Here is a 21,626-nt window from a genome sequence, read left to right on the forward strand (position 1 = left end):
CATGAAGAATTAGAAACGTCAAACACCTGACGGTGCTCTCTTAAAACCAGCACTGGGCATCTGCGGTGCAATGGCCCATTCTACTCCGGGAGGCCTCATTCCTCCCTGTAAGATGCTTCACCAGATGGAAGAAGAGGAGCAGCCTCAATGCTCTCTGCTAGTCTCCCCTCCCCCCACCTGCAACAGCTCTGGTACGCAGGTCAGTCTGCGGGAGCCCTCACGACAAAAGGCACCATCAGGAAAAAGCAGATCTATTTAAAATTTGGAGAGAACACATTTTTTAAAAATGAGGTACTGAAGAGGTGGTCTCCAGCGAGTCAATCCCTGGCCCGTTCTCTGAACAGGATTAATGCTGCTGCTAAGGACACCAGGGAAGGGAAGGCCGAGGGGTCATGCCAGAGGTTAGCTAAGAAGGCAGTGCCACAACTTGGGGCAGACTCCTTTTCACTTCCAGTGTGTTGTTTTAGAATTCCAGGCTATTCTGCCAGAAGGTCTAATACAGAAACTTTGCACAGGAAGCAAAGACAGAGCAATGCTCAGTTCTTCCTTTCTATGATATAACCTTTCAGCCACCACTGCAGAAAGTGAAAGTGAAAGTTGCTCAGTCGTGTCCGACTCTTTGTGACCCCACGCACTATAGACTCTGTGGAACTCTCCAGGCCAGAATATTGGAGTGAGTCATCTTTCCCTTCTCCAGGGTATCTTCAGGAATGTTATCTTCTCAGACCTACAATTTCTCTCCAAAGGAAAGGCAAGGAGACTATCTGGCACTATCTACATATCTAGGGTATCTGGTGAACTAGAAAACTGGCTGCAAAAAGTTGTAAGATACATCAAAGTGTGGATGGATGCTAATCTTTTTTAGTAAAACAATGTTACCTTTGGACAATTAAAAAAAAGATACTTAGTACACGTGCAAAAATACCGCAGGAGAAGGCAGCATAACAGTTTAATTTCAAAGGCACTGAAAGACATGAAGGTTTCTCTCCTAGATTAACTGTGACTTTCTTCTTTTGTTCTTAAGATCATGCTGAGGGGAGTGCTCCTCTAGACAGCTCATCTTTCTTAAACCACAGCCACATGCTTTAAGTCTGCGACTTTAAGGAGTTTAGACAAATTTTAAGGTTTCTGAAACTTTTTTACATGAACCACAGGTAAAATTATCACTGATGAAGTAAATGAGGCAAACTGGACATCTTATCCCAAATACCTATCTTATTTTTTGGATAGAGTTCTTGTTCACTTCCCTTTGCTAACTGAGTAAGGAGACCATCAGGAAGTGGAAGGTGGAGAGTACATAAAATAAAGGTTAAATAATTTCTTTCAAGTTCCTAAAGGAAAGAAAACTCCTATCTTATTTACTGCTATCTTATCCTATAGCAGCAGTCCATAATCTTTTCAGTGTGAGGACCCCTTAGTAATTTTAAGAATTAATAAGCGCTTTTGTCTACCTCAAAGTGCTCTTGTTTACTTCAAAGTGCTTTTGTTTATGTGAGTTCTACCTATTGCTATTTATTGTACTAAAACTTTTAAAGCTTTTTTATTTTGAAATAATAACAGAATCACAGAAAGTTACAGAAATCATGTACTGAAAAATGTTAAAACCCAAGAACACACAGGCACACCTTTGCTTAGCCCTCAGTGATGACATCATTACTGATCACGTCGAATGTGGAAAACATCACTGTCCTACGCTTGAAAGAATGAGAATGAAGACGGCAAAGAACATTTTAGTGCTATCATCAAAACACTTCTGATTTTATATTTTGATTGATACTATATTTTAAAATACATATTTTGAACCCCTGAAAGAGTCTCAGGGACATGCAGACTACACATTGAGAACTACTGCCCATCAAAATGGAATATAAAATGCTAAGATATGTATTTCAGCCACGCGAAATTGATTCTTTGCTTAAAGAGAGCAGAGGAAGTCCCACAGAGGTGCTGCCCCAGGTCCAAAAGCTTATTAGGCTTCGGTGACTGACCAAATTACTACCATAAACCTAACAGCAAGCTGAATGATGGCTGACCCAGGAGTCTCTGCTAGGAGCTGAGGGCTGTGTTTTTGGGAAACACCCTGGCTATATCAATCACAGCTTCATCATTTGCTAAAAGAATTTTCAATTGTGTCAATGTATCTTTTCTTCTCACTAAAACGATGATAGTGGCAACAGGTATATCCTAAAGATTAGTGACCAGCTGGGTCTTATATCACTAGCTCCTTCTGGATGATTATTGATCCCCAGGAAAGGCTTGCCTCTCGACCATGATTGTTTAATTAACGTTGTTGGGGTTTACGCTACCTGGAGGCAAACACAGATAGAGCCCTGTGTGCTGATTTTAATCACTGCCACTGTTGGGAAACTGAAAAAGTAGAAGTCAATTATCTTTAAAGAAAGCCCATTCCACTAGGGTTTTTACTTATTTGGTTTCTTTGGGTCTTAGTTGATGCATGTAGGATCTAGTTCCCTGACCAGGGCTTGAACCCGGGCACCCTGCAATGGGGAGCATGGAGTCTTAGCCACTACACCACCAGGGAAGTCCCATCCATTCCACTAGGTGTAACCTAGAAGGTTCTCAAAATATTTAGTGGTTTTAGAAAAGCTTAATTTCACCTTTAGTTTCCTGGAAAGAACAAAGTTTGCATTTTAAGATGAAACTTGGCAGAAGCTTTTCAGTTTGTGATTTGATCTGAATGGATCCTTTGGGTTCAGTCAAATAAAATCATAAACCCTCTAAGTCAAAAGTCATAAAAACAGCATTCTTTAGCAACGATAACTCAACTGCACGTCCACAGTCACCTGTTCACCACCAGTTGTGCATCACCTTGCGAAGGATCCCTACCACGAAACTGTGAGCTGGCAATACCTTGGCAATGCTTCAACTGAGGAAAATGGAGACCATCCTTGGGGCCAACAAACAGGGCTTCTGCCAGTGTCCTGGTACTCGTTAACAGGACAGGCAGAAAATCTGTGTCAACCAGTAATGCCAAAAGCCAATGCTGAATCTTGAGAGCAAGCCTAGGGCTGTAGCCTTGGCTATGTCCAAGGAAGGAAACCTGCTCGAGAAGACGACTCTTCCAGGACCCTGGTCCTCCAAAGACAACACTTACTTTGCTGCTTCTGGAACTGTAACTCATGCTCTGCACACGGTATTCTTTTGCTCTTTGGAGAGAAGCAGACCACTAATAGAGGAGGGCATGGCAATCCACTCCAGTATGCCTGCCTGGAGAATCCCATGGACAGAGGAGTCTGGTAGGCTACAATCCATGGGGTCACAAAGAGTCAGACACAACTGAAATGACAGCACGCGTGCGTGCAGATCATTAATAAGTACAAAGAGAGACTTCAAGCTGAAAGGACACTTTACCTGAAGATGCAGCTTCAGGTAAGGACAAGCTCTGTAATCCACAAAAGAAACGGGTCATGTACAAGATTAACTCCTTGGTCTCTCTTCTCAAACCTGCTCTTGTCATTCCAGTAAATGGCAGCGTCATCCTTTTAGTTGTTTAGGCTAAAATCTTTGGCTATTCTCTTTTCTCTTACATCTCCTTATCTAATTCTGCTCATTCTTCAAAACAGACACGGACCCTATCAGTTTCCTCCACCTCTGCTTCTGCCACTCTACTGGGCCAAGCCATCGTCAGCTCCTGCCAGGACACCTGCAACGGCCTCCTACCTGGTCTCTCTGTGCTTCCACCCTGTCCTCCTCAGTCTCCTATAAAATCCAAGTGAACTCTGCAAATGGCTTAAAAATAATAAATGCAGGCAAGCACCATCAAAAGACACTAAAATCACTGAGTAAGACTGCTGTCAAGGCTATGTTTTTCCAGTGGTCATGCATGGATGTGAGAGTTGGACTGTGAAGGAAGCTGAGTGCCAAAGAATTAATGCTTTTGAACTGTGGTGTTGGAGAAGATTCTTGAGAGTCCCTTGGACAGCAAGGAGATCCAACCAGTCCATCCTAAAGGAGATCAGTCCTGGGTGTTCATTGGAAGGACTGATGCTGAAGCTGGAAGTCCAATACTTTGGCCACCTGATGCGAAGAGCTGACTCATTTGAAAAAACCCTGATGCTGGGAAAGATTGAAGGCAGGAGGAGAAGGGGACGACAGAGGATGAGATGGTTGGATGGCGTCACTGACTCAATGGACATGGGTTTGGGTGAACTCTGGGAGTTGGTGATGGACAGGGAGGCCTGGCGAGCTGCGGTTCATGGGGTCGCAAAGAGTCAGACATGACTGAATGACTGAACTGAACTGAAGACTACTGGGGTATTTTTACAGACTCAAAGCTATCTGCACCTAAGGTAATAGGTACCTTTACGAGTAGAGACATCCAATGGAGTCTACCTTAGAGATGAAAGCTAACATCAACAATGAGATGGATGGACAACACATGCCTCTTGAGATGCAACTGAGAAGGGCTCATCATCATGTATTTAGTGCTCCTACAAAAATGCACACCTGGAATCTATTCTTGAGGAAACAATCAGATCATCCAAATGGAGGGACACTCTATACAGCACGTGGCTTATCTTTTAAAAAATGGTAATGTCATGAAAGACAAAGATGGGCTGAAAAATGGTTCCAGAGTAAGGAGACTAAAGACAAAGCACCATAAAAATTAATGTCAAAAGTGATCTTGGATTGGATCCTGGAACAGAAAAAAACAAAGTGCCACTAAGGCATTTACTGAGACAACTGGAGAAATCTGAAGATGGGCTGTATATCGTAATAATAATGTTTTATCATATTAAAGTTCCTCAATTTGATAAGTTTATTGTGGCTATGTCAGAGAATATCTTTGTTTTTAGGAGATATACACTGAAGTATTTCGGGTAAAGCTTCTTGATGTTTGCAACTTCTTAACTAGATCGGCAAAACAAGTGTGTGTGGAGGGGTGGGGAACAGCAAACGTGGCAAAATTGTACCAACTGGTGAATCTAGGTGAAGGGTATACATTTGTTCTCTGTATTGTTATTGAAGCTTTTCGGTAGGTTTGACATTTTTTCAATATGAAAACTGAAAAGTAATGCCACTCTACTTAAAACCCTCCAGCATCTCCCATCTCATTCAGAGTTAAAGCTGCAAGGTCCTGCACGGCGGGCCCGGCCCTCTGAAGTCTCTTCTCCCACACGCTCTCTCGCTCTCTCGCGTGCTCGCCAAGAGCCTCTCTATGCCATGCGCACTTCCTCCTGTGAGCAGGGCTTCTGCTCTGCTGTCCCCTTGGCGTGGAATGCCTCCCCAAAGATGTTCCCACCTACCCCATTCCCATCAGAGAGACTCTCTCTCACCGCTCTCCATAAAACAGGACCTCCTGCTGTAACTCTAATTTTGTGCCCCCTTTCTTCACTGCACGTTTCATTACCTGACATTTAAATGTTCATGTGCTTAGCCGCTGCCTCTGGCCTTGCAATGTGAGTTCCCTGAGGGCAGGGATTGGCTGTGTTCCTTGTTCTGTCCCCAGCCTCAAGAGCAGCACCTGCTCAGCAGAGGGTGTGCAGTATCTGTTAGGTGAGGAGTGGGGAGCGTGCAGTTTACACGCCTGCAGCCTCAGGGGCAGGCTGATGCTTTCTCAGGAACCTGTTTCTGATCAATTCTGCTGAATAAAGTTGCTCGAAGGAAAAGTTTTCCATGTCTTAAATTCTACTTGAAGCAAGAAACAAGGACTGCTGGGGGAAATATACACCTTTGTCCATTATCCCCACTCCCCAAAACTGATGACACCTCTCAGTTACAGGAGCTGACTTCCCCACCCCATCCCTCTTCCTGAGAACTCCTTCACTGCGGATAAAATCCAGACTAGAGCCCTGACCGAGCTTCCTGATGTGTTATTTAACATGATTCTCAAGTTCATGGCAGGACCTGGGGCCCTAGCAGAAAGCTGCCTTACATGGCACAGTGTCCTGGAGGCATGACTGCTATTCCAGGATTAGTCAAGGAGATGCAGCTGGTAAGGAGACAACATATGATAACGGTTTCCCCGATTTCAGGTCTGAGAAAGAGAGTGAGCTTTCCCCAAGTTACTTACGTCTGTGGAGGTGGGGCTGGGCAGGGACACAGGCTGAACAGATGCAGGGAAAGTGAATGTGGTCTCTGTCTTTTCATTTTCAGGGGAGTCAGGATGACTGGATGGGGGGGATGTTGGGGTAAGGGCTCCAAACCCCAGCACTGCATTGTATTTTGGAGGACGACCTATATACCAAGAGAAGGGAACAAAAGGGGAAAAAGGGGGGAGGGAAAGAAAGGGGGAAAAATGGTCTTACATACCTTTGGCCAGTGTTCCTCATTGGCTAGCATGGAAAAGGAAGTGAGGTAGCAGACAGAAAGTTAATACAACAGTCCCAAAGAGAGGAAGAGAAGCAAAGATTTAAATGTCATTAGAAACAAATGCATGAGTCTCGAAGGGAGGATAAGAGAGCCTCGGAGAATGGCAAGAGATTCTGGGTCATATGTTAAAGGTCTTCATCTTGGGCAGATTATAGAGACACTCCTCAACTATTACAATCTGAGATTTCTAATGGGAAAACAAGATATCAAAGCTCAATGGGAGTCAAGGCCAGGGATAAATATTTATTTTCCTGTGTCTTTTGCACATTGTTCCCTAAGGTTTTTCTGCAATCACTATCCATATAATAATATTAATGATTCTCAGTTCCCAGAGATATTCTCGAGGACTTCTGATTGTCCTTTTCTCTCCTATACACATTTTGGTCACTTCACTTTACGAGGGTGGAGAAAGGCGAAGGGAAGAGGCAAAATTCTAGTTAACTACTCTGCCCCTTGCTGGTAGAGCTAGTAAGAGATATGTTCTGGGAGCAGCTGAAACCTAACACCTAAAAAGATGTTGTGGGCCTAACAACGCCTTTAAGTATGCCTGGACTCAGATACCCTCCCCAGTTGATCAACAAGTGCTCCCTGCTTCCATCACAAACGTTCTGGTGAACTACCTGTCCTAGCGTCTGAGGTAAGCCCCTGTCATCAGTAACACTGCTAACTGAGAGAGCTGGTCTGAGCAGGAGCATGTTGCATCAAACTTCATGGCTACAGAGAATCTACAAATGAGTCCTAATGGGTGTCAGAAGTCCAGGCCAAGCCCTCTTGCCTTATGATATATCAAGTCAGGATCTTTGTCTTCCAGAGGCCAAGGTCATAGCTTCTAAGATGTCAAGTGATCAAAAGTGTACACTCAGCGTACCACAGGCAAAAAAAAAAAACAAAACACAGGTACACAACTGCCTACGAGTACTTGTGAATGGTATATGGGATCATGACTTTGCCAACAGTTATTATTTATATTAGAATTATGCACAAGAGTCATGATTCTGTCAGGTATTACACAAACATTACCTATCTGTGTTAAACCGGCACTGTCTGCAGTACAGAGACAGATCATACTGGTTTGTCTTTTCTAAGGTATTTAGTGCTGCTAGAAGGGAAAGTAGAAGATGAATGCTCTTTGTTTACCCACAGAAGGCACTCCTAGGCATTGTGAATGCAGGCTTTCATTCTCTGACCTTGGCAAGAGATGCCAAGGTCTTTCTGGCTCATTTAACCCCTATCCTCTTAGCAGATACTGCCCACTGGCAGGCCAATTAACTGTAGCTTCTGGCTGGAGGCTCCTCTCTGAGAATTATGTCAGAGGTCACTAAAAATTGCCAAAAACAAAACAAAACTACAGAAAATAACCCATGACACTGTGGCCTAGGGATCAATATGAAGCAAGCCCAGTGACTCCGGGACTCCCATCTAAGTGTGTTTTGGCTTCCAGAGGAGGGACTGATGAAACACTGGAATGGGTCACTAAGGCGGGTGTGCTATCTCTCTGAGGGGAAGAGGTGGGCATGGTATAGTTGGAGCCCTGCCTAAGGCAGACAAAGGGTCGGGGTGACCGCCTAAGCTTCCAGCAGCCCTGAGACAGCGTGTGCACGCACACAAATCAGCATGCTACTCCACTCGCTCTGCAACCTTTCTGGCCTAGAAGTGTAATTCAGGGCCACATTATCATGTGGAGAAAGGGACCTTGGGCTGTATTACTGCCATCAAAGAACAATTTCAGAGCCCTATTTATGAGCTCAAACTCTGAGCCATTAAGACCTATTCAGGCCTACTTGTGCAGAGAGTGGAGACTGCCCTGAGGGTGAGGGGGGGGGACAATTGGGGGATGGTGCTCTTCAGGAGTTTCTGCTTTGGGGAGCCTGTTTTGACAGTGATCTTTTCTTCCTTAGTTGGAGATGCTCTCTTCTCTCATACATTCTAAATTCTCAGTGTGGCTACCCCTCTCCTTCCTAGGAAGCCTGGAGCTCACAGACGCTTAAGAGTGATCCTCTGTCCTCACTGCGTCAGGACCATTCAGACACTACTAAGAACACCTTGGCAACAGCAGCGTTCTGTTTGGCTCAATGATGCTAAAATGCTTCCTCTTACAGGGTGTTCTGTTCACTGTGCTATTCATCAACAGCCTGGTGGGCCTGGGGCAGAAATGCTGCATTAAGCCATTCCCCTGAGCCAGCTCTGCCAGAACCCCAGGAAGGCAGCTTTGATCCTGTATACAGACCTCTAATAAGAAATCTCACTCTCTTTTCCCCCCATTTTCAGAGAACAGCAACAAGACTATTTTCAAGGAGTTACAGGAATTAAGCCAGGACAATGGGAGGAGGGAGGGGAAGGAAACACACACAGAAAGCAAGAGCAGCAGCCAGGGGGAGACACAAAAAGGCACTCACCTCTCTTCCGGGTCCCGGGATGCATTGTACTGTTCAGGTACGTGACTGCACTCTTCTTGCGCTTTGGGGAATGAAGATGGAGAGGTGACTGGCTGGACAGCACGGTTATTACTAAACTGGCACAAGCTAAAGACCAAGCACTGCAGGCCCGCCAACTTGCCAGCCAGTTAGTGCCGGTCACCCCAAGATGCGGGGTTATTATGCGTGCTTGGCTCTGAGAGAATACTCCAGAGAAGTCTGTCTCTGCTTCAGGAGACCGTCATACTCAGATGACAGGATGAGTTAAATTTTTAAGGTAGGTTTGTAGCTACTTGAACTTCGGGAAGAAATTAAGGGGGAAAACAGCGAGAAAAATGAAATAATGGGATCAGCCAGAGAAAAATCCACCATTTTACAAAGCTGGCCAAGCACAATCTGGGTACTGCTCTTAAGCAGGTTTTCAGAAGGGACGCACTGAACGAGTTGTGAATAAAACTGAACACGTGAAGGAAGGGCCGAGTGTTGACAAGAGTACCTCCGGCTCAAAGACCGCACCACTGTACACCGGATTCGCTGTTGTTCTTCTTTTCCGTTCTTGCCTCTTGCTTTGGATTTCTTGGGAAAGCAAAAGGTTTGGATTAGAAGAGAGGCACGGAAAACCCCACCAAGCTTGACTTCCCTGTCTACCTACTGGTCTTCCCATGACAAGTTAACAAATGAGAGCAAGTCTCTTGGTTCCCCTGCAGCCTCAGCCAAGGCCAGCACGCGGCTGGGAGCAAACACGCGGGACCGTTTCCTCTTGCCTCTTGGAGGGCAAGGCCGTGCTGTCCTATAGGGTGGCTCTCTGTGGACTGAGAGCTTAACAGTACACCACACTTGTCAACAGCTGTCCTGATCTATTTTTAGGTCACTATAATACAGGTGTGGATGAACTTTATCCACAGACCTAGACTGAGTAATCATAGTTTACCATTCTTGAATTAAATAACTAAGAGAGGTACAGCTCTGCAACTATTCCTAAGATTCTGATAATCAAAAGGGACAGAAATTCCAAGACTTGTCAGAGGGCCATTTGCTACTTTGTGCTGCTAGGAGAAAAAAAAAATAGTTTCTCTAAGTGAACAGCAGTCCCCTTAATCCAGGCAAGTAGGGAATTTCCCCAGGACAATAGTGTGGATAAATAAAGACAGGAGAGAAGCTGAACATTAGCTAGAAGGAAGGTACGTTTACTCCAAAAAAAAAAAAGTCCACACTGGTTGAATCACACTGTGTTCCAATTTTCAAGTCTAACAATAAACTGAACACTGTTTTTGAGAACAAAGCTCTAGGCCAGAAGCAAGGCAGCACCATGAATGTCTTCTCTTACCTTCTAGATGGTCATGTGTCACCAACCCTAGAGACACCATGAAGGCAAGTTTCTGTGCCAGAGAAACAAAAGAAGAATATACTTCAGTTTGGGTTCTCACAAAGCCCAACTGCATGTTCCCAGTTAGACTCCTAGGGAAAGCCACCCAATGGCTGGTGGCAGGAAGAAAGCCACCCAATGGCTGGTGGCAGGAAGAAAGCCAAGTTCAGGTGAGCAAGGAGCAGGCACCCTCTGCTCTGAGAATGGCAGCTATGAAGCTGCCCGGGAAGCTTTCTGATCTTACAGGAATCAAAAGAGAAGGACTGGGGCCTGTATCTTCTACTTTCTCAATGGCAGAAATCACAATCTTGAAAGACCTAAATTTTCCCAGAAAAATTCTCTAAGAGAAAAGAGGACTCGACACTGAAAAAACAAAAAACACACACGGAGAGTAAAGAGCCTCCCATCCAACAAGCTCCGAATTCTAAGAACTTCGTTTGTGACACGGAGAGTGTTCCAAAGAGCCTCCCATCCAACAAGCTCCGAATTCTAAGAACTTCATTTGTGACACCAGGTCAAGAGTTCTTGTATTTTTACTACCACTGACTGGACAATGAAAGTTCAGTTCAGTTTTCAGGACAATGAAAACTCAAAGCTAAGAGTTTCAGGAATGCTAGCAGGTGGTTGTGCTTAACACCGTGACTTTCCAATCAACCATGGACCTATAAATTATAGAGGGATGATTTCTCTCTGACCACCACTCTCAGCGCTCCATCGGAAGCTAGGCTGATGAGAACACTGGACTCCAAGGCTGGAACGTTCATTGCTTAAACATGGAGTGAGCAACAGATTGATTACTACTTTGGTGTTTGGTTGGATTTGAGTCTGCAAAGTATGTCTTCGTTTTCTGCTATAGCACTGCATGCAGCTGCTAAATATGCCAAATGATAAATCATCAATTTCTCTAACTGGTGAATAAGGAAACATCCTTAGTTGACACTCCTGCAGAATTATGAATACCACAATTTGGTCTTTGAAAATCCAGACATTTTACTCTCAACATTAAACATCATGATATGCTGGCCTGAACTGACAGGTTCAGGCTACTCAAGTTACTGTTTTATAAAGATAATCTTGAACAAGCCACTTGAGAACACAGAAATGTCCTTTACTGGTATTCTCAGCGTCCTGAAGAAATGTTATTATTTTATTTCTTATTTCAAAAGCAGGTGGGCGCTTGTCCTCCCAACAGCCCGAGTGCTTCAGTAGGAAAAGCCTTGGACTTGGTGCCCATTCTCTATACTGCATACACTTTGCAGCTGCCAATTAACCGCATTCCTAATTTTCACTTATTCCTTCAAAACTTAAGATCAGAAGACTGTCTCCCAACTGTTCTGTTAATAAAGCAGAGTGTGAACTAACATTCTGATGCATCTTCTTTTAATCAAGTAACAGCACCCTTCTCGGCCACTCACATCCAACTCATCTTTGCCACTCTAGATCAAGCTCATAAAAGAATTACTACATGGGGAAAAAAATCTCTTCCATAGAACTGATTTTTAGTGATAAATAGAATAAAAAGTCAAGAACTCTGGCTTCATCTATGTATCACATGTATACCAATAGCTAATTTATCCTCTTTATGGCAGTGATCCTGTCCAATTAGAAATACCTGTTATTACACAAGGATACTTGCGTGTCTCCATGGTGCTACTGACATAAGATATCCTTCAGTTTCTTTTGATAAGGGAATTTTGCTAATAATCTGCTCTCTTTTTCACCCTCCAAGCCTAATATTTGACACTAATTTTGCAGATTTTTTGTAAGTTTCTCAGCAACATGCATGACTAGTGCTTCTTTTTGGTTCAAGTTTTGGTCTCTTTAAAAAGCAGATTAAAAATTAATTCATTTCATATCATAAAGAATTATAATTTGTACTTATAGAAAAACCTGAACTGGCTTAATAAATCATTGCTCTAAAAAATGACATGAAGCTTTGATGGCTTCATGCCACTATCTGACATGGTTTCATTACAAAGAATGCACTGAGGACAGAAGGGAATGGACTGCTGGTCTAATAAAATCCAGCTATCAGATATTCGTCATCATATTACCTGTCCACATTTCTCTTTTAGAGCTGCTTGTACAAAAGTATCAACTATAATATTCTATTGTCTAAGGACACACAAATTCACAATCTGTGTTTGTAACCAGAGTTCTGTTTACTATTTAAGTTTCTAAATCTATATTAAGTTGCAGTACAGATGTTACTGTTTTCATCCCTACTTTTGTGCTTCAATGATCTACTTTCGAGCTGCTGATTCATCTGGGATTTGGGGATCTAATGCAATACAACAGCAATAACAAAAATGCACATGTAACAAGGGTAATCAACAGCACAGATAGATGTTAACTGTGAATGGGACAGCTAGCTTATAGATGCTGGCTGAGACAAACGAAACAGAATGATCATTAGGAATGCAGGGGGGTAGCTGGGGAAACGGTCATGTCTCACACAATTCAAATCTGTGACACAGCTATGGAATCTCTGTTTGCCAGCTCGTGAACCCTCCAGGCCACACTCTTAACCTGTCCCAGGCCAACCTGATTTGGCAGTAACATCACTGAAGAGTGGGAAAGCACAGGAAGAGGAAACCAAGTGATTCAGAAAGCGAGGGCTCCCCCTTGGCGTATGGGAGTAAGCCACATCTCAGAGCCTGAGCCACGCCTGGAAGGTTGGGCCTACCTGAGGGTTCTCCTCCCGTTTTGGTTTGGGTGCAGCAGGCGGAGTGACGGTGCGGCTCTCCGTTTGTTTTTCATCTGTTTCTGTGTGGGATTTAACCGTCTAGAAGAGGAAAATTAAATGAAACTTCAGAATTCACTTTTTATTAGGAGAATAAAAGCAAACATACTTTGTTGCCAACAAGAAAGAAAAGAACATACTCAAACCGGAAACATTAATAAAGGAGGTAATATGGACTTTAGGTTAGAAGCGGGAGGGACTTCCCTGGTGGTCCAGAGGTTAAGACTCTGTGCTCCCAATGGAGGGGATATGTGTTCGATCCCTGGTCAGGGAACTAGATCCCACATGCTACAACTAAGACCCGGAGCAGCCAAAAAAAAAGGATTACAATAGTCTATTTCTATGTACTTTAGGATGCAGAAGTAATTTTCCAGAAATAAGTCCATTCTTGTTACATATAGGTCAAGCTCTGGTTCACAGTGTGCTTTAAGATCTGAATGATGTTAAAAAAAAAGTCTTACATACACACTTTTCTATTTCAGAAGAATTCCAGTCACAGCCTTAAGAGAGGTTGCAGAACTCCCCTTACTCGGGACACTTAAAATCTGCCTGTATCATCCATTAGAGGAGAGATGCAATTGCCAAGGAAAGACTATATTGTAAAAGGCTGACATCCTGATTGCAGCCAACCTCACCTTCCAGGTGCATTCATTCAAACACAACACCACCAGTAGCATTACCATCTTCAGATACAAGAGGAAGCTAGCAAATTGGTAGACTGGGGGCTGGTTGGCCTTTCTATTCTTATCATGACCCAATGGCTAATTCATGTTATGAAACCCTCTGTAAATACTGAAATGATATTAGAACAGTGGATACAAAACTATAAACACAAACCTAATTTACTTTTTCAAAATTGAAAATGCAGATGCAAGTGGTCTTTTTGTATGGCGACAAGTAATTAAGGAAAAGTGAAACTGTCTGATTACTGATGAGAAGGAGCCAAACGAAAGCCCAATGTAGAAAGAAGGTTCTACAAGCAGGATATCAGAAGGTCTCAGAAATCATTATGTTGTGAAATATTTCACTAGATCTGAAAAAAAAATCATAACAAAGACTTTTCACTTTACTTCCTGGCCACATCCATTATTTTCCTCTGCTCCTCACATTATTCCTTTAGGAAAGTTTAAGTATCTGCTTTATCAGAACTGTGGCAACCACTAGGGGCATAAATGCTACTTTGTTTTTTTTCATCACTGTAATATTTCTACCTCTGTACTATACAGAGGCCACTTGAGAGCAGGATTGTTCTACACGCTTTAGCATCCCTTTGCACGTAGTACAGGGCCTCACCATAGGGCAGGTATACTGTAAAGAGGTGCTGATCTTCTGAGTAGGGAGTAGAACCTACCGGAAGAATCACTTGCTCTCCTCTCTCACACGCTTTTTGTTTTAACTAAAAAGGACACATTTCCCCCATAAAATAAACCACCAAACACACCTACAAAGGAACACAATGGGAAAGTAGTTTCTAGCGGTAGTTTTAAAGTCCTGCGTGCCCAGGAAGCTTATTTCATAGCTCTGTGGATCGGAACAACAGGAGTCTGATGGGGGAGGAGGAAGGGGTCAATTACAAGGGTTTGCTGCTCTACTCCAAGGCTGTGTGAAGTCTCTTGGGGTTTCTTATTTCCATCTCTAGGGCTGAATAAAGCAGGTAGTGGTAATGCCTCCAGGGAAGATCAAACCAATTCCTCTTTGCTAAGGAATTATCCAAGGTTCAAAAATTTTCTCTCATGTAAGAAGAGTACAGCTATCTCAAGGTTACATAAAGAATACCAAAATCATCCAAGAAAATAAAGATAAAGCAAACGAAACAACAGGAAGGGGGACTTTCCTGGTGGCTCAGTGGTAGAGAATCTGCCTGTCAGTGTAGGACACACAGGTTCAATCCTTGGTCCAGGAAGCTTCCACGTGCCACAGGGCAACTTGAGCTTTGACATGACTGCAGTTCTGGCCAACTAATCTGAATGCAAATTTGTCAGGAACCTTGAGCCAGGACCACCAAGCTGAGAGGCAAACTGATTTCTGACCTCAAGAACCGTGTGGGATAATAAATTTTTGTTGTTTAAAACTGCTTACAAGAAAAAAAAAAACATTAGGGGAGGGGAGTGACATCACAGAAATGGCCGGATAGGGAGTTTTATAATCATTCCTTTCACTGAAACAAACATTAAGCTGGCAGAAACAGACAGAATCAACTTTTTAAAATGTTTGGATCTAATAAAAAACTGAGAACAACCAGTGAGACACCTACTGAACAGAGAAGCTGCTAGATTTTGTTAAATGATTTTTCCCTCCCTGCCTACAAAGCCATCCGCTGGCTCGGCAGAGGCTCTGGAGATGGTAGCCTGTGCTCCTGGTGTGTTTTGCTGGACCTTGTTTTCAATGTGTGGCTGTGTATTCTGACCTGTCTGGTAATCCCCTGAGGACTGGTACAGAGGTTGACCTTTGTTTGCCCGCCTAAGGCTGGAGTGGCTTTCCAAGTGCCATCTGATGAAAGCATCTAAAGACATAAGCTACTTGTAGTTATGTGTGCAAGGATGCTGGATGGAGTATGCAGCAGAAAGACTCAACAGCCTAAGAAGAAGGAAGTTGAGGAGGAAGATTCTTAGAGGAGTAAAGGCTTTAAGTGGCTATCCCATACACTGAGGAATCCAGAGTGCATAGAGCATTACCGGGACTAGATGCATCCTTAGAAAAGAGCTGAGAGAACCCTAAGCTTGCATCTCTGCTGATGTTTGAGCTCTGTCCAAGAAGGTGAAGTCTCAGACAGTTACAGGTGGCCTGTTTAGCACTGAAGGAATGCCCCTGCTCAAAGCCAACCAGCAAAGGCCAAGAAAGGGTTTTCTGTTTTTGTTTTAATTTACTTATTATTACCTTTTTCTTTTTGGCTCCAGTTGTTTAAGTAAATCTAATAGGACAGAGATTTCAATAACCACAGATGACAAGAAATAGTATTTGTAAAAATAGTCTGGAAAAGGCACTACACAGAAAAACAACAGAGGCTCTCAACAATCAATAACAATAAACCCTGGGGTAGGAGGAGAATCTAATTTCCAGAGTTATCACATTGTAATTTAAAAGTGAACGTTTTTCACAATTAGGAGGCACACAAATAAACAGGAAAGTATAGCTGTTTCACTGGGGAAACACAATAATAAGACACTGGCCTTCAGGAAGCCCAGACATCAGACTCCCACTGTCTTAAATATGCTCAAAGAGCTAAAGCAAACCATGGCAAAGAATGAAAAAATAACCCGGGAGAACAATGGCTTACCAAAAACAAAATATTAATACAGAGACAGAAATTATTTAAAAGCAGCAAATAGAAATCTGCAACTAAAAAATAGTTGAACTGAAATATTCACTAAAGGAGTTTAGGCAAAAGAAATAATCAGTGAACCTGAAGACAGGACAACAGAAATTAACCAGTCTAAGGAGCAGACACAAAAACGAATGCAGAAAAATGTACCGAGCCTAAGAAGCCTGTGAGACACTACTAAGCATATCAACACATGTGTCATAATTCCCAGGGGAAAGAGACAAAGAAACAGAAGCGGTCTTTAAAGAAGTACCAGCTGGAAACTTCCCAAATTTTATGAAATACAGGATCTACAGGCATACCTTGCTTTATTTACTGCACTTCACGTTATGGGATTTTGCAGATATTGCATTCTTTACAAACTGAAGGTCTGTGACAATCCTGCCTCTATGTCACATCTTGGTAATTCTCACAATTTTTCAAACGTTTTTGTTATTATTATATCAATAATATAAATAAAGAGTTTTGTGATCAGTGATCTCTGATGCTACTACTGTAGAAGATTATAACTTGCTAAAGGCTCAGATGATGGTCAATATTTTTCCAATAAAGCATTTTTAAATTAAGGTACATGCATTTTTTTTTTTGGACATAATGCTACTGCACACTCAGTAGACCACAGTATAAACATAACTTTGATATGCACTGAAAAACCAAACAATTCACGTGACTACCTTTATCTGCTTTATTGTGGTGTGTGGAACTGAACCCACAGAATCTCCGAGGTTCACCTGTATACATCTAAGAAGCTCAATGACCTCCAAGGAGGATAAACTCAAACAGGACTTATACTGAAACACAACACAATCACACTGTCAAAAGCCGAAGAGAATCTTGAAAGCAGCAAAAGCAGAACGATGCATCACCCCTTAGTAAGGGATCCTCACTAAAATTAGCAGTCAGTTTCTCATCAGAAACCAGAGACCAGAAGGCAATGGGATGACATGTTTAAAGTGCTGAAAGGACTTCCTTGGTGGTCCAGGGGTTAGACTCCACACTTCCACTGCAGGGGCACGGGTTCAATCTCTGGTCAGGGAATTAAGATCCCACATGCCATGTGGCGTGGCCAATAATAAATGACGTGCTGAAAGAAAAAAGACTATCAACCAAGAATTCCATTTCCTGCAAAAAGCCAACAGAGTTCATTGCTAGCAGGCCTATCCTAAAAGAACTTTAGATTATTCAGGATGAAATAAAAAAACCTTAGACAGTAAATTAAACCCCCTCCCCCAAAACAAAAACTTCAGTAAAGGTAACTATATTAGTTAACGTAAAACCCAGTATTACTGTAGCTTTATTTGTAACTTTCCTTTTTGCTTCCTATATGATTTAAAAGAGAAATGCATAAACAGAAATTCTAAATATGTATTCATGGCTACACAATACATAAAGACGTAATGTGAGGCAATAACAACATAATGGCTGGGGGGGGGGGCGGTGGTGGGCAGAGCTTTTGTCTACTACTGAAGCTAAGCTGGGATCAAATCAAATTACATTGGTCCAAAAAGATGTAAGATATGTAGATAACAAAATAGCAAATGGCATAAATCTGTGCCTATAGGTGACCACTTTAAATGTAATTAGATTAAACTCACAAATCAAACAATAGAGTGGCAGAATGGATTAAAAAAAACACAAGATCCAACAATATGTTCTCTACCAGAGATACATTTTAGAGACAAAGACACAAAAAGGTATCCATCAAAGAATGGAAAAAGATACTGCATGGAAACAGTAGTTAAGAGTATAGGGATGGCTATCCTAATATCAGACACTTAAACTCACTTTAAGTCAAAGATTGTTAGACAAAAAGGTCATTATATATTGACTAAAGAGTCAATTCATCAAAAAGATATGACAATTTCAAATACATAGGCACCAAACAACAGAGTCTCAAAATATATGATGCGTATACTGACAGAACTGAAGGGGAGAAATAAACAGTTCTATAATAATAATTGAAGACTTTAATACCTCATGAAATCATATGAAGTATTTTTTCTGATGATAACAGAAGCCAGAACTTGATACAAAGCAATACTGAAAATTTTTAACTAGGTAGAAATTAAACAACATACTCTTAAACAACCAGTGGAACAAATAAGAAATCACTGGGGAAATTTTCTATCTCCCTGAAGAATGAAAATGATAATCGTACATACCCAAACTGATGAAACACAGTGAAAGCACTGCTCGGAGGGAAATTCATGGCTGTAATGGTCTACATTAAAAAATAAAAAAAGATTCCAAATCAATAACCTAAATTTATAGCTTAAGGAACTCAAGAAGAACTAAACCCAAAGCTAGTGGAAGGAAGGAAACAGATAAAATTATCTCCACATTAGAGTGGAGATATAGAATTGGAAAATAGAAAAATAACAGAATTAATGAAACCAAAAGTTGATTCTTTGAAAACATCAACAAAACGACAAGTCTTTAGTTAAACAGGATAAGACAAAAAAAGACACAACTAATGAAAATTAGAAATAAAAATGGTGACATTACTATGAATCTTATAGAAATAAAAAGGATTATAAGAGAATACACTGAACAACTGTACACCAATAGGCTGCCAAAGGGGAGGAGCTTGCAGAGGGGATGGTGAGAGGCTGGGGTAGCAGATATATATCCATCCACAGGATGGATAAACAACAAGTTCTTATGGTACAGCACAGAGAACTACATTCAATATCCTACGATAAACCATAATGGAAAAGAATATAAAGATGAATGGTAACTGAATCACTATGCTGTATAGCAGTAATTAACACAACATTGTAAATCAACTATACTTGAACTTCTTTTTTTAAATTGTATGCCAAAAACAGATAATTTAGATGAAATGGATAAATTCTTATGATACAAATTACCAAAATGAACTCAAACAGAAAATCTCAACAGAAAATACAACTAAAGAGATTCAAACAGTAATCAAAATACTCTCAAAAAAGAAAGTCCAGGACAGACAGTTTCTCTGGTGAATTCTACCAAACATTTAAAGAACTAACACCAATTTTCCTCAAACTTTCCCAAAAAACAGTTATCTATTATGAATATAGATGCAGAAATCTTCAATAAAACACTAGCACACCAAGTCCAGCAGTATATTAAAAGGATGATACACAATGATAAAGTAGAACTTATCTTAGGAATGGAAGGCATTTTTAACAATCAATGTAATATACCATGTTAATAAACAAAGGCAAAGAAAAACAGTATGATCATCTCAGTTAATGCAGAAAAAGCATCCGTGAAAACTCAACACCCATTCATGACACAAATACTCAGAAAACTAGGAAGAGATGGGAACTTTCTCAGCTTTATAAAGGACATTTATGTGAAACCACAGCTAGCACCATACTCAGTGGTGAAATACTGAAAGCTTTCCCTCTGAGATGAGGAACAAGAGAAGTATGTCCACCTCCACCACTGCTATTGAACAATGTAGTGGAAACTCTAGCCAGAGCAATAAGGCAAGGAAAAGAAATGCAAGGCATCCAAACTGGAGAGGAAGATGTAAAACTCTATTTGCAGAAGACCTGATCTTACAAACATAAAATCCTGAAGATCCACAAAGCAACTACTATAGCTAATACATGAATTCAACAAAATTGCAAGATCCAAAATCATCACAAAAATCAGCTGTATTTCTAACACATTGTAACTCATATAATAGCAGTGAACAACCCTAAAAGGTAATTAAGGAAACAACTCAATTTACAATATCATCCAAAAGAATAAGGATCTAGGAATAAATTTAACCTAGAAGGTAAAAGACTTGTATATGAAAACTAGACAACACTGCTAAGAAATAAAGAAAACCTAAATAAATGGAAAGACACCCATGTTCAAGCATAGGAAGACTGAATATTGTTATTAAGATAGCAATACTATACAATCTACAGATTTAACCCAATTCCTATCAAAATTCCAACAACCCCTCCCTCTTTTTATTTTTTGCAGAAAGATTGGAAAAGACAAATTCTCAAATTCATGTAGAGCTACAAGGACTCCTGAAGAGCCAGAACAATAGTGAAAACGAAAAATGTTGGACTCATCCTTCCCAATTTCAAAACTACAGCAATTAAGACAGTGTGGTTGGTAATAGCATAAGGATAGACATATAAGCCAACAGAATAGGCTGACAGTCCAGAAATAAACTTATACATCCATGGCCAACAGATTTCCAACAATGATGTGATGATCATTGAAATGGGGAGAGAACAGTTTCTTCAAAAAATAGTGCTGGGAGAACTGGGTATCCACATGGACCCTTGTTTCACATTATATATGGAAAATTTAAGTCAAAATGGATTACTGACCTACATATGAGAGCTGCTGCTGCTGCTGCTAAGTCGCTTCAGTCATGTCCGACTCTCCGTGACCCCATGGACTGCAGCCTACCAGGGTCCTCCGTCCATGGGGTTTTCCAGGCAACAGTACTGGAGTGGGTTGCCATTGCCTTCTCTGACATATAAGAGCTAAAACCATGCAACTCTTAGAAGAAAAATTAGGGTTAAATCTTTGTGATCTTAGATGTGACAATGGTTTCTTACCTATGACACCAAAAAGCACAAGGAACAAAAGTCTATCTCAAAATCTCTCAAATGATCTGGATTTCTGGTTTTTAATTTATTTCTGGCTGCATTCAGTCTTCGTTGCTGCACAGGCTTTCCTCTAGCTGTGGCAAGCAGAGGCTACTTTCTAATTGCAGTGTGTAGGCTTCTAATTGCAGTGTGTAGGCTTCTCATTGCAGTGGCTTTTCCTGTGCAGAGCACAGGCTCTAGAGCGCAGAAGTTTCTCTTGTGGCTCCCAGGCTCTACAGCGCAGGCCCCATAGTTGTGGCACACGGGCCTAGGTGCTCTGCAGCGTGTGGGATCTTCCTAGATCAGGGAGCAAACCCATGTCTCCTGCATTGGCAGGCAGATTCTTTACCACTGAGCCACCAGAAAAGCCCTCTGGCTTTTCTTAGAGAAGTTTTCCATATGATAAAAATTGGCTACTGTCAAAAAGTAGCTGCCTCCTTGAGACGGAGTATATTACTCTGCAGTTTACTGCAGTCTTTTCTATTTTCTATTCTTGACACCAAGGCCAAAATGTCAATTTTGTCACACTGGTCTTACTATTTCAAAGATAAATTAAGAATACGACTGGGATATCTCTTGTATTCATGTTGCCATTGAAAGCGGGGGAAAAAAATCCATTTGTTTACTCCCAATCTGTGTTATTTATTTTTATTTCCTACTCTGCACCTGTACGAATTTGCAAATCTTGTTCTTTTTTGGTTTTAAAAGATAGAAACCAAGAACTCTGAAAAATACTAGAACTAAATTAGCCATATATACCTCTTAATTACAAATTCACCTTTTGAGGCCATGATGCATGAATAATCAAAGTCAGACACCTGCAAAGGTTTTAAATGTCCAAATGGTTACACCAATCAAGGTT

General features: G+C 41.5%; 1 protein-coding gene across 15 annotated transcripts in view; it reads right to left on the minus strand.

The window, feature by feature from the left end:
* The window catches only part of PHF21A (PHD finger protein 21A), a 185,197-nt gene that overhangs the window by 5,562 nt on the left and 158,009 nt on the right, over nucleotides 1–21,626 (minus strand). For 12 of the 15 annotated variants that reach the window (XM_040259085.1, XM_040259083.1, XM_040259088.1 and 9 more), the window contains 5 exons: nucleotides 12,800–12,898; nucleotides 10,075–10,126; nucleotides 9,244–9,323; nucleotides 8,730–8,790; nucleotides 6,035–6,198 (listed from right to left, as the gene is read on the minus strand). In XM_040259085.1, coding sequence (XP_040115019.1) covers nucleotides 6,035–6,198; nucleotides 8,730–8,790; nucleotides 9,244–9,323; nucleotides 10,075–10,126; nucleotides 12,800–12,898 — 456 coding nt within the window. Of the gene's footprint in view, nucleotides 1–6,034; nucleotides 6,199–6,273; nucleotides 6,297–8,729; nucleotides 8,791–9,243; nucleotides 9,324–10,074; nucleotides 10,127–12,799; nucleotides 12,899–21,626 lie in introns of all 15 variants that reach the window. The other 3 variants (XM_040259097.1, XM_040259096.1, XM_040259095.1) reach the window with 1 other exon arrangement.

This window comes from Oryx dammah, unplaced genomic scaffold (genome assembly GCF_014754425.2).
Source record: "Oryx dammah isolate SB20612 unplaced genomic scaffold, SCBI_Odam_1.1 HiC_scaffold_17, whole genome shotgun sequence".
Classification (NCBI taxonomy): domain Eukaryota; kingdom Metazoa; phylum Chordata; class Mammalia; order Artiodactyla; family Bovidae; genus Oryx; species Oryx dammah.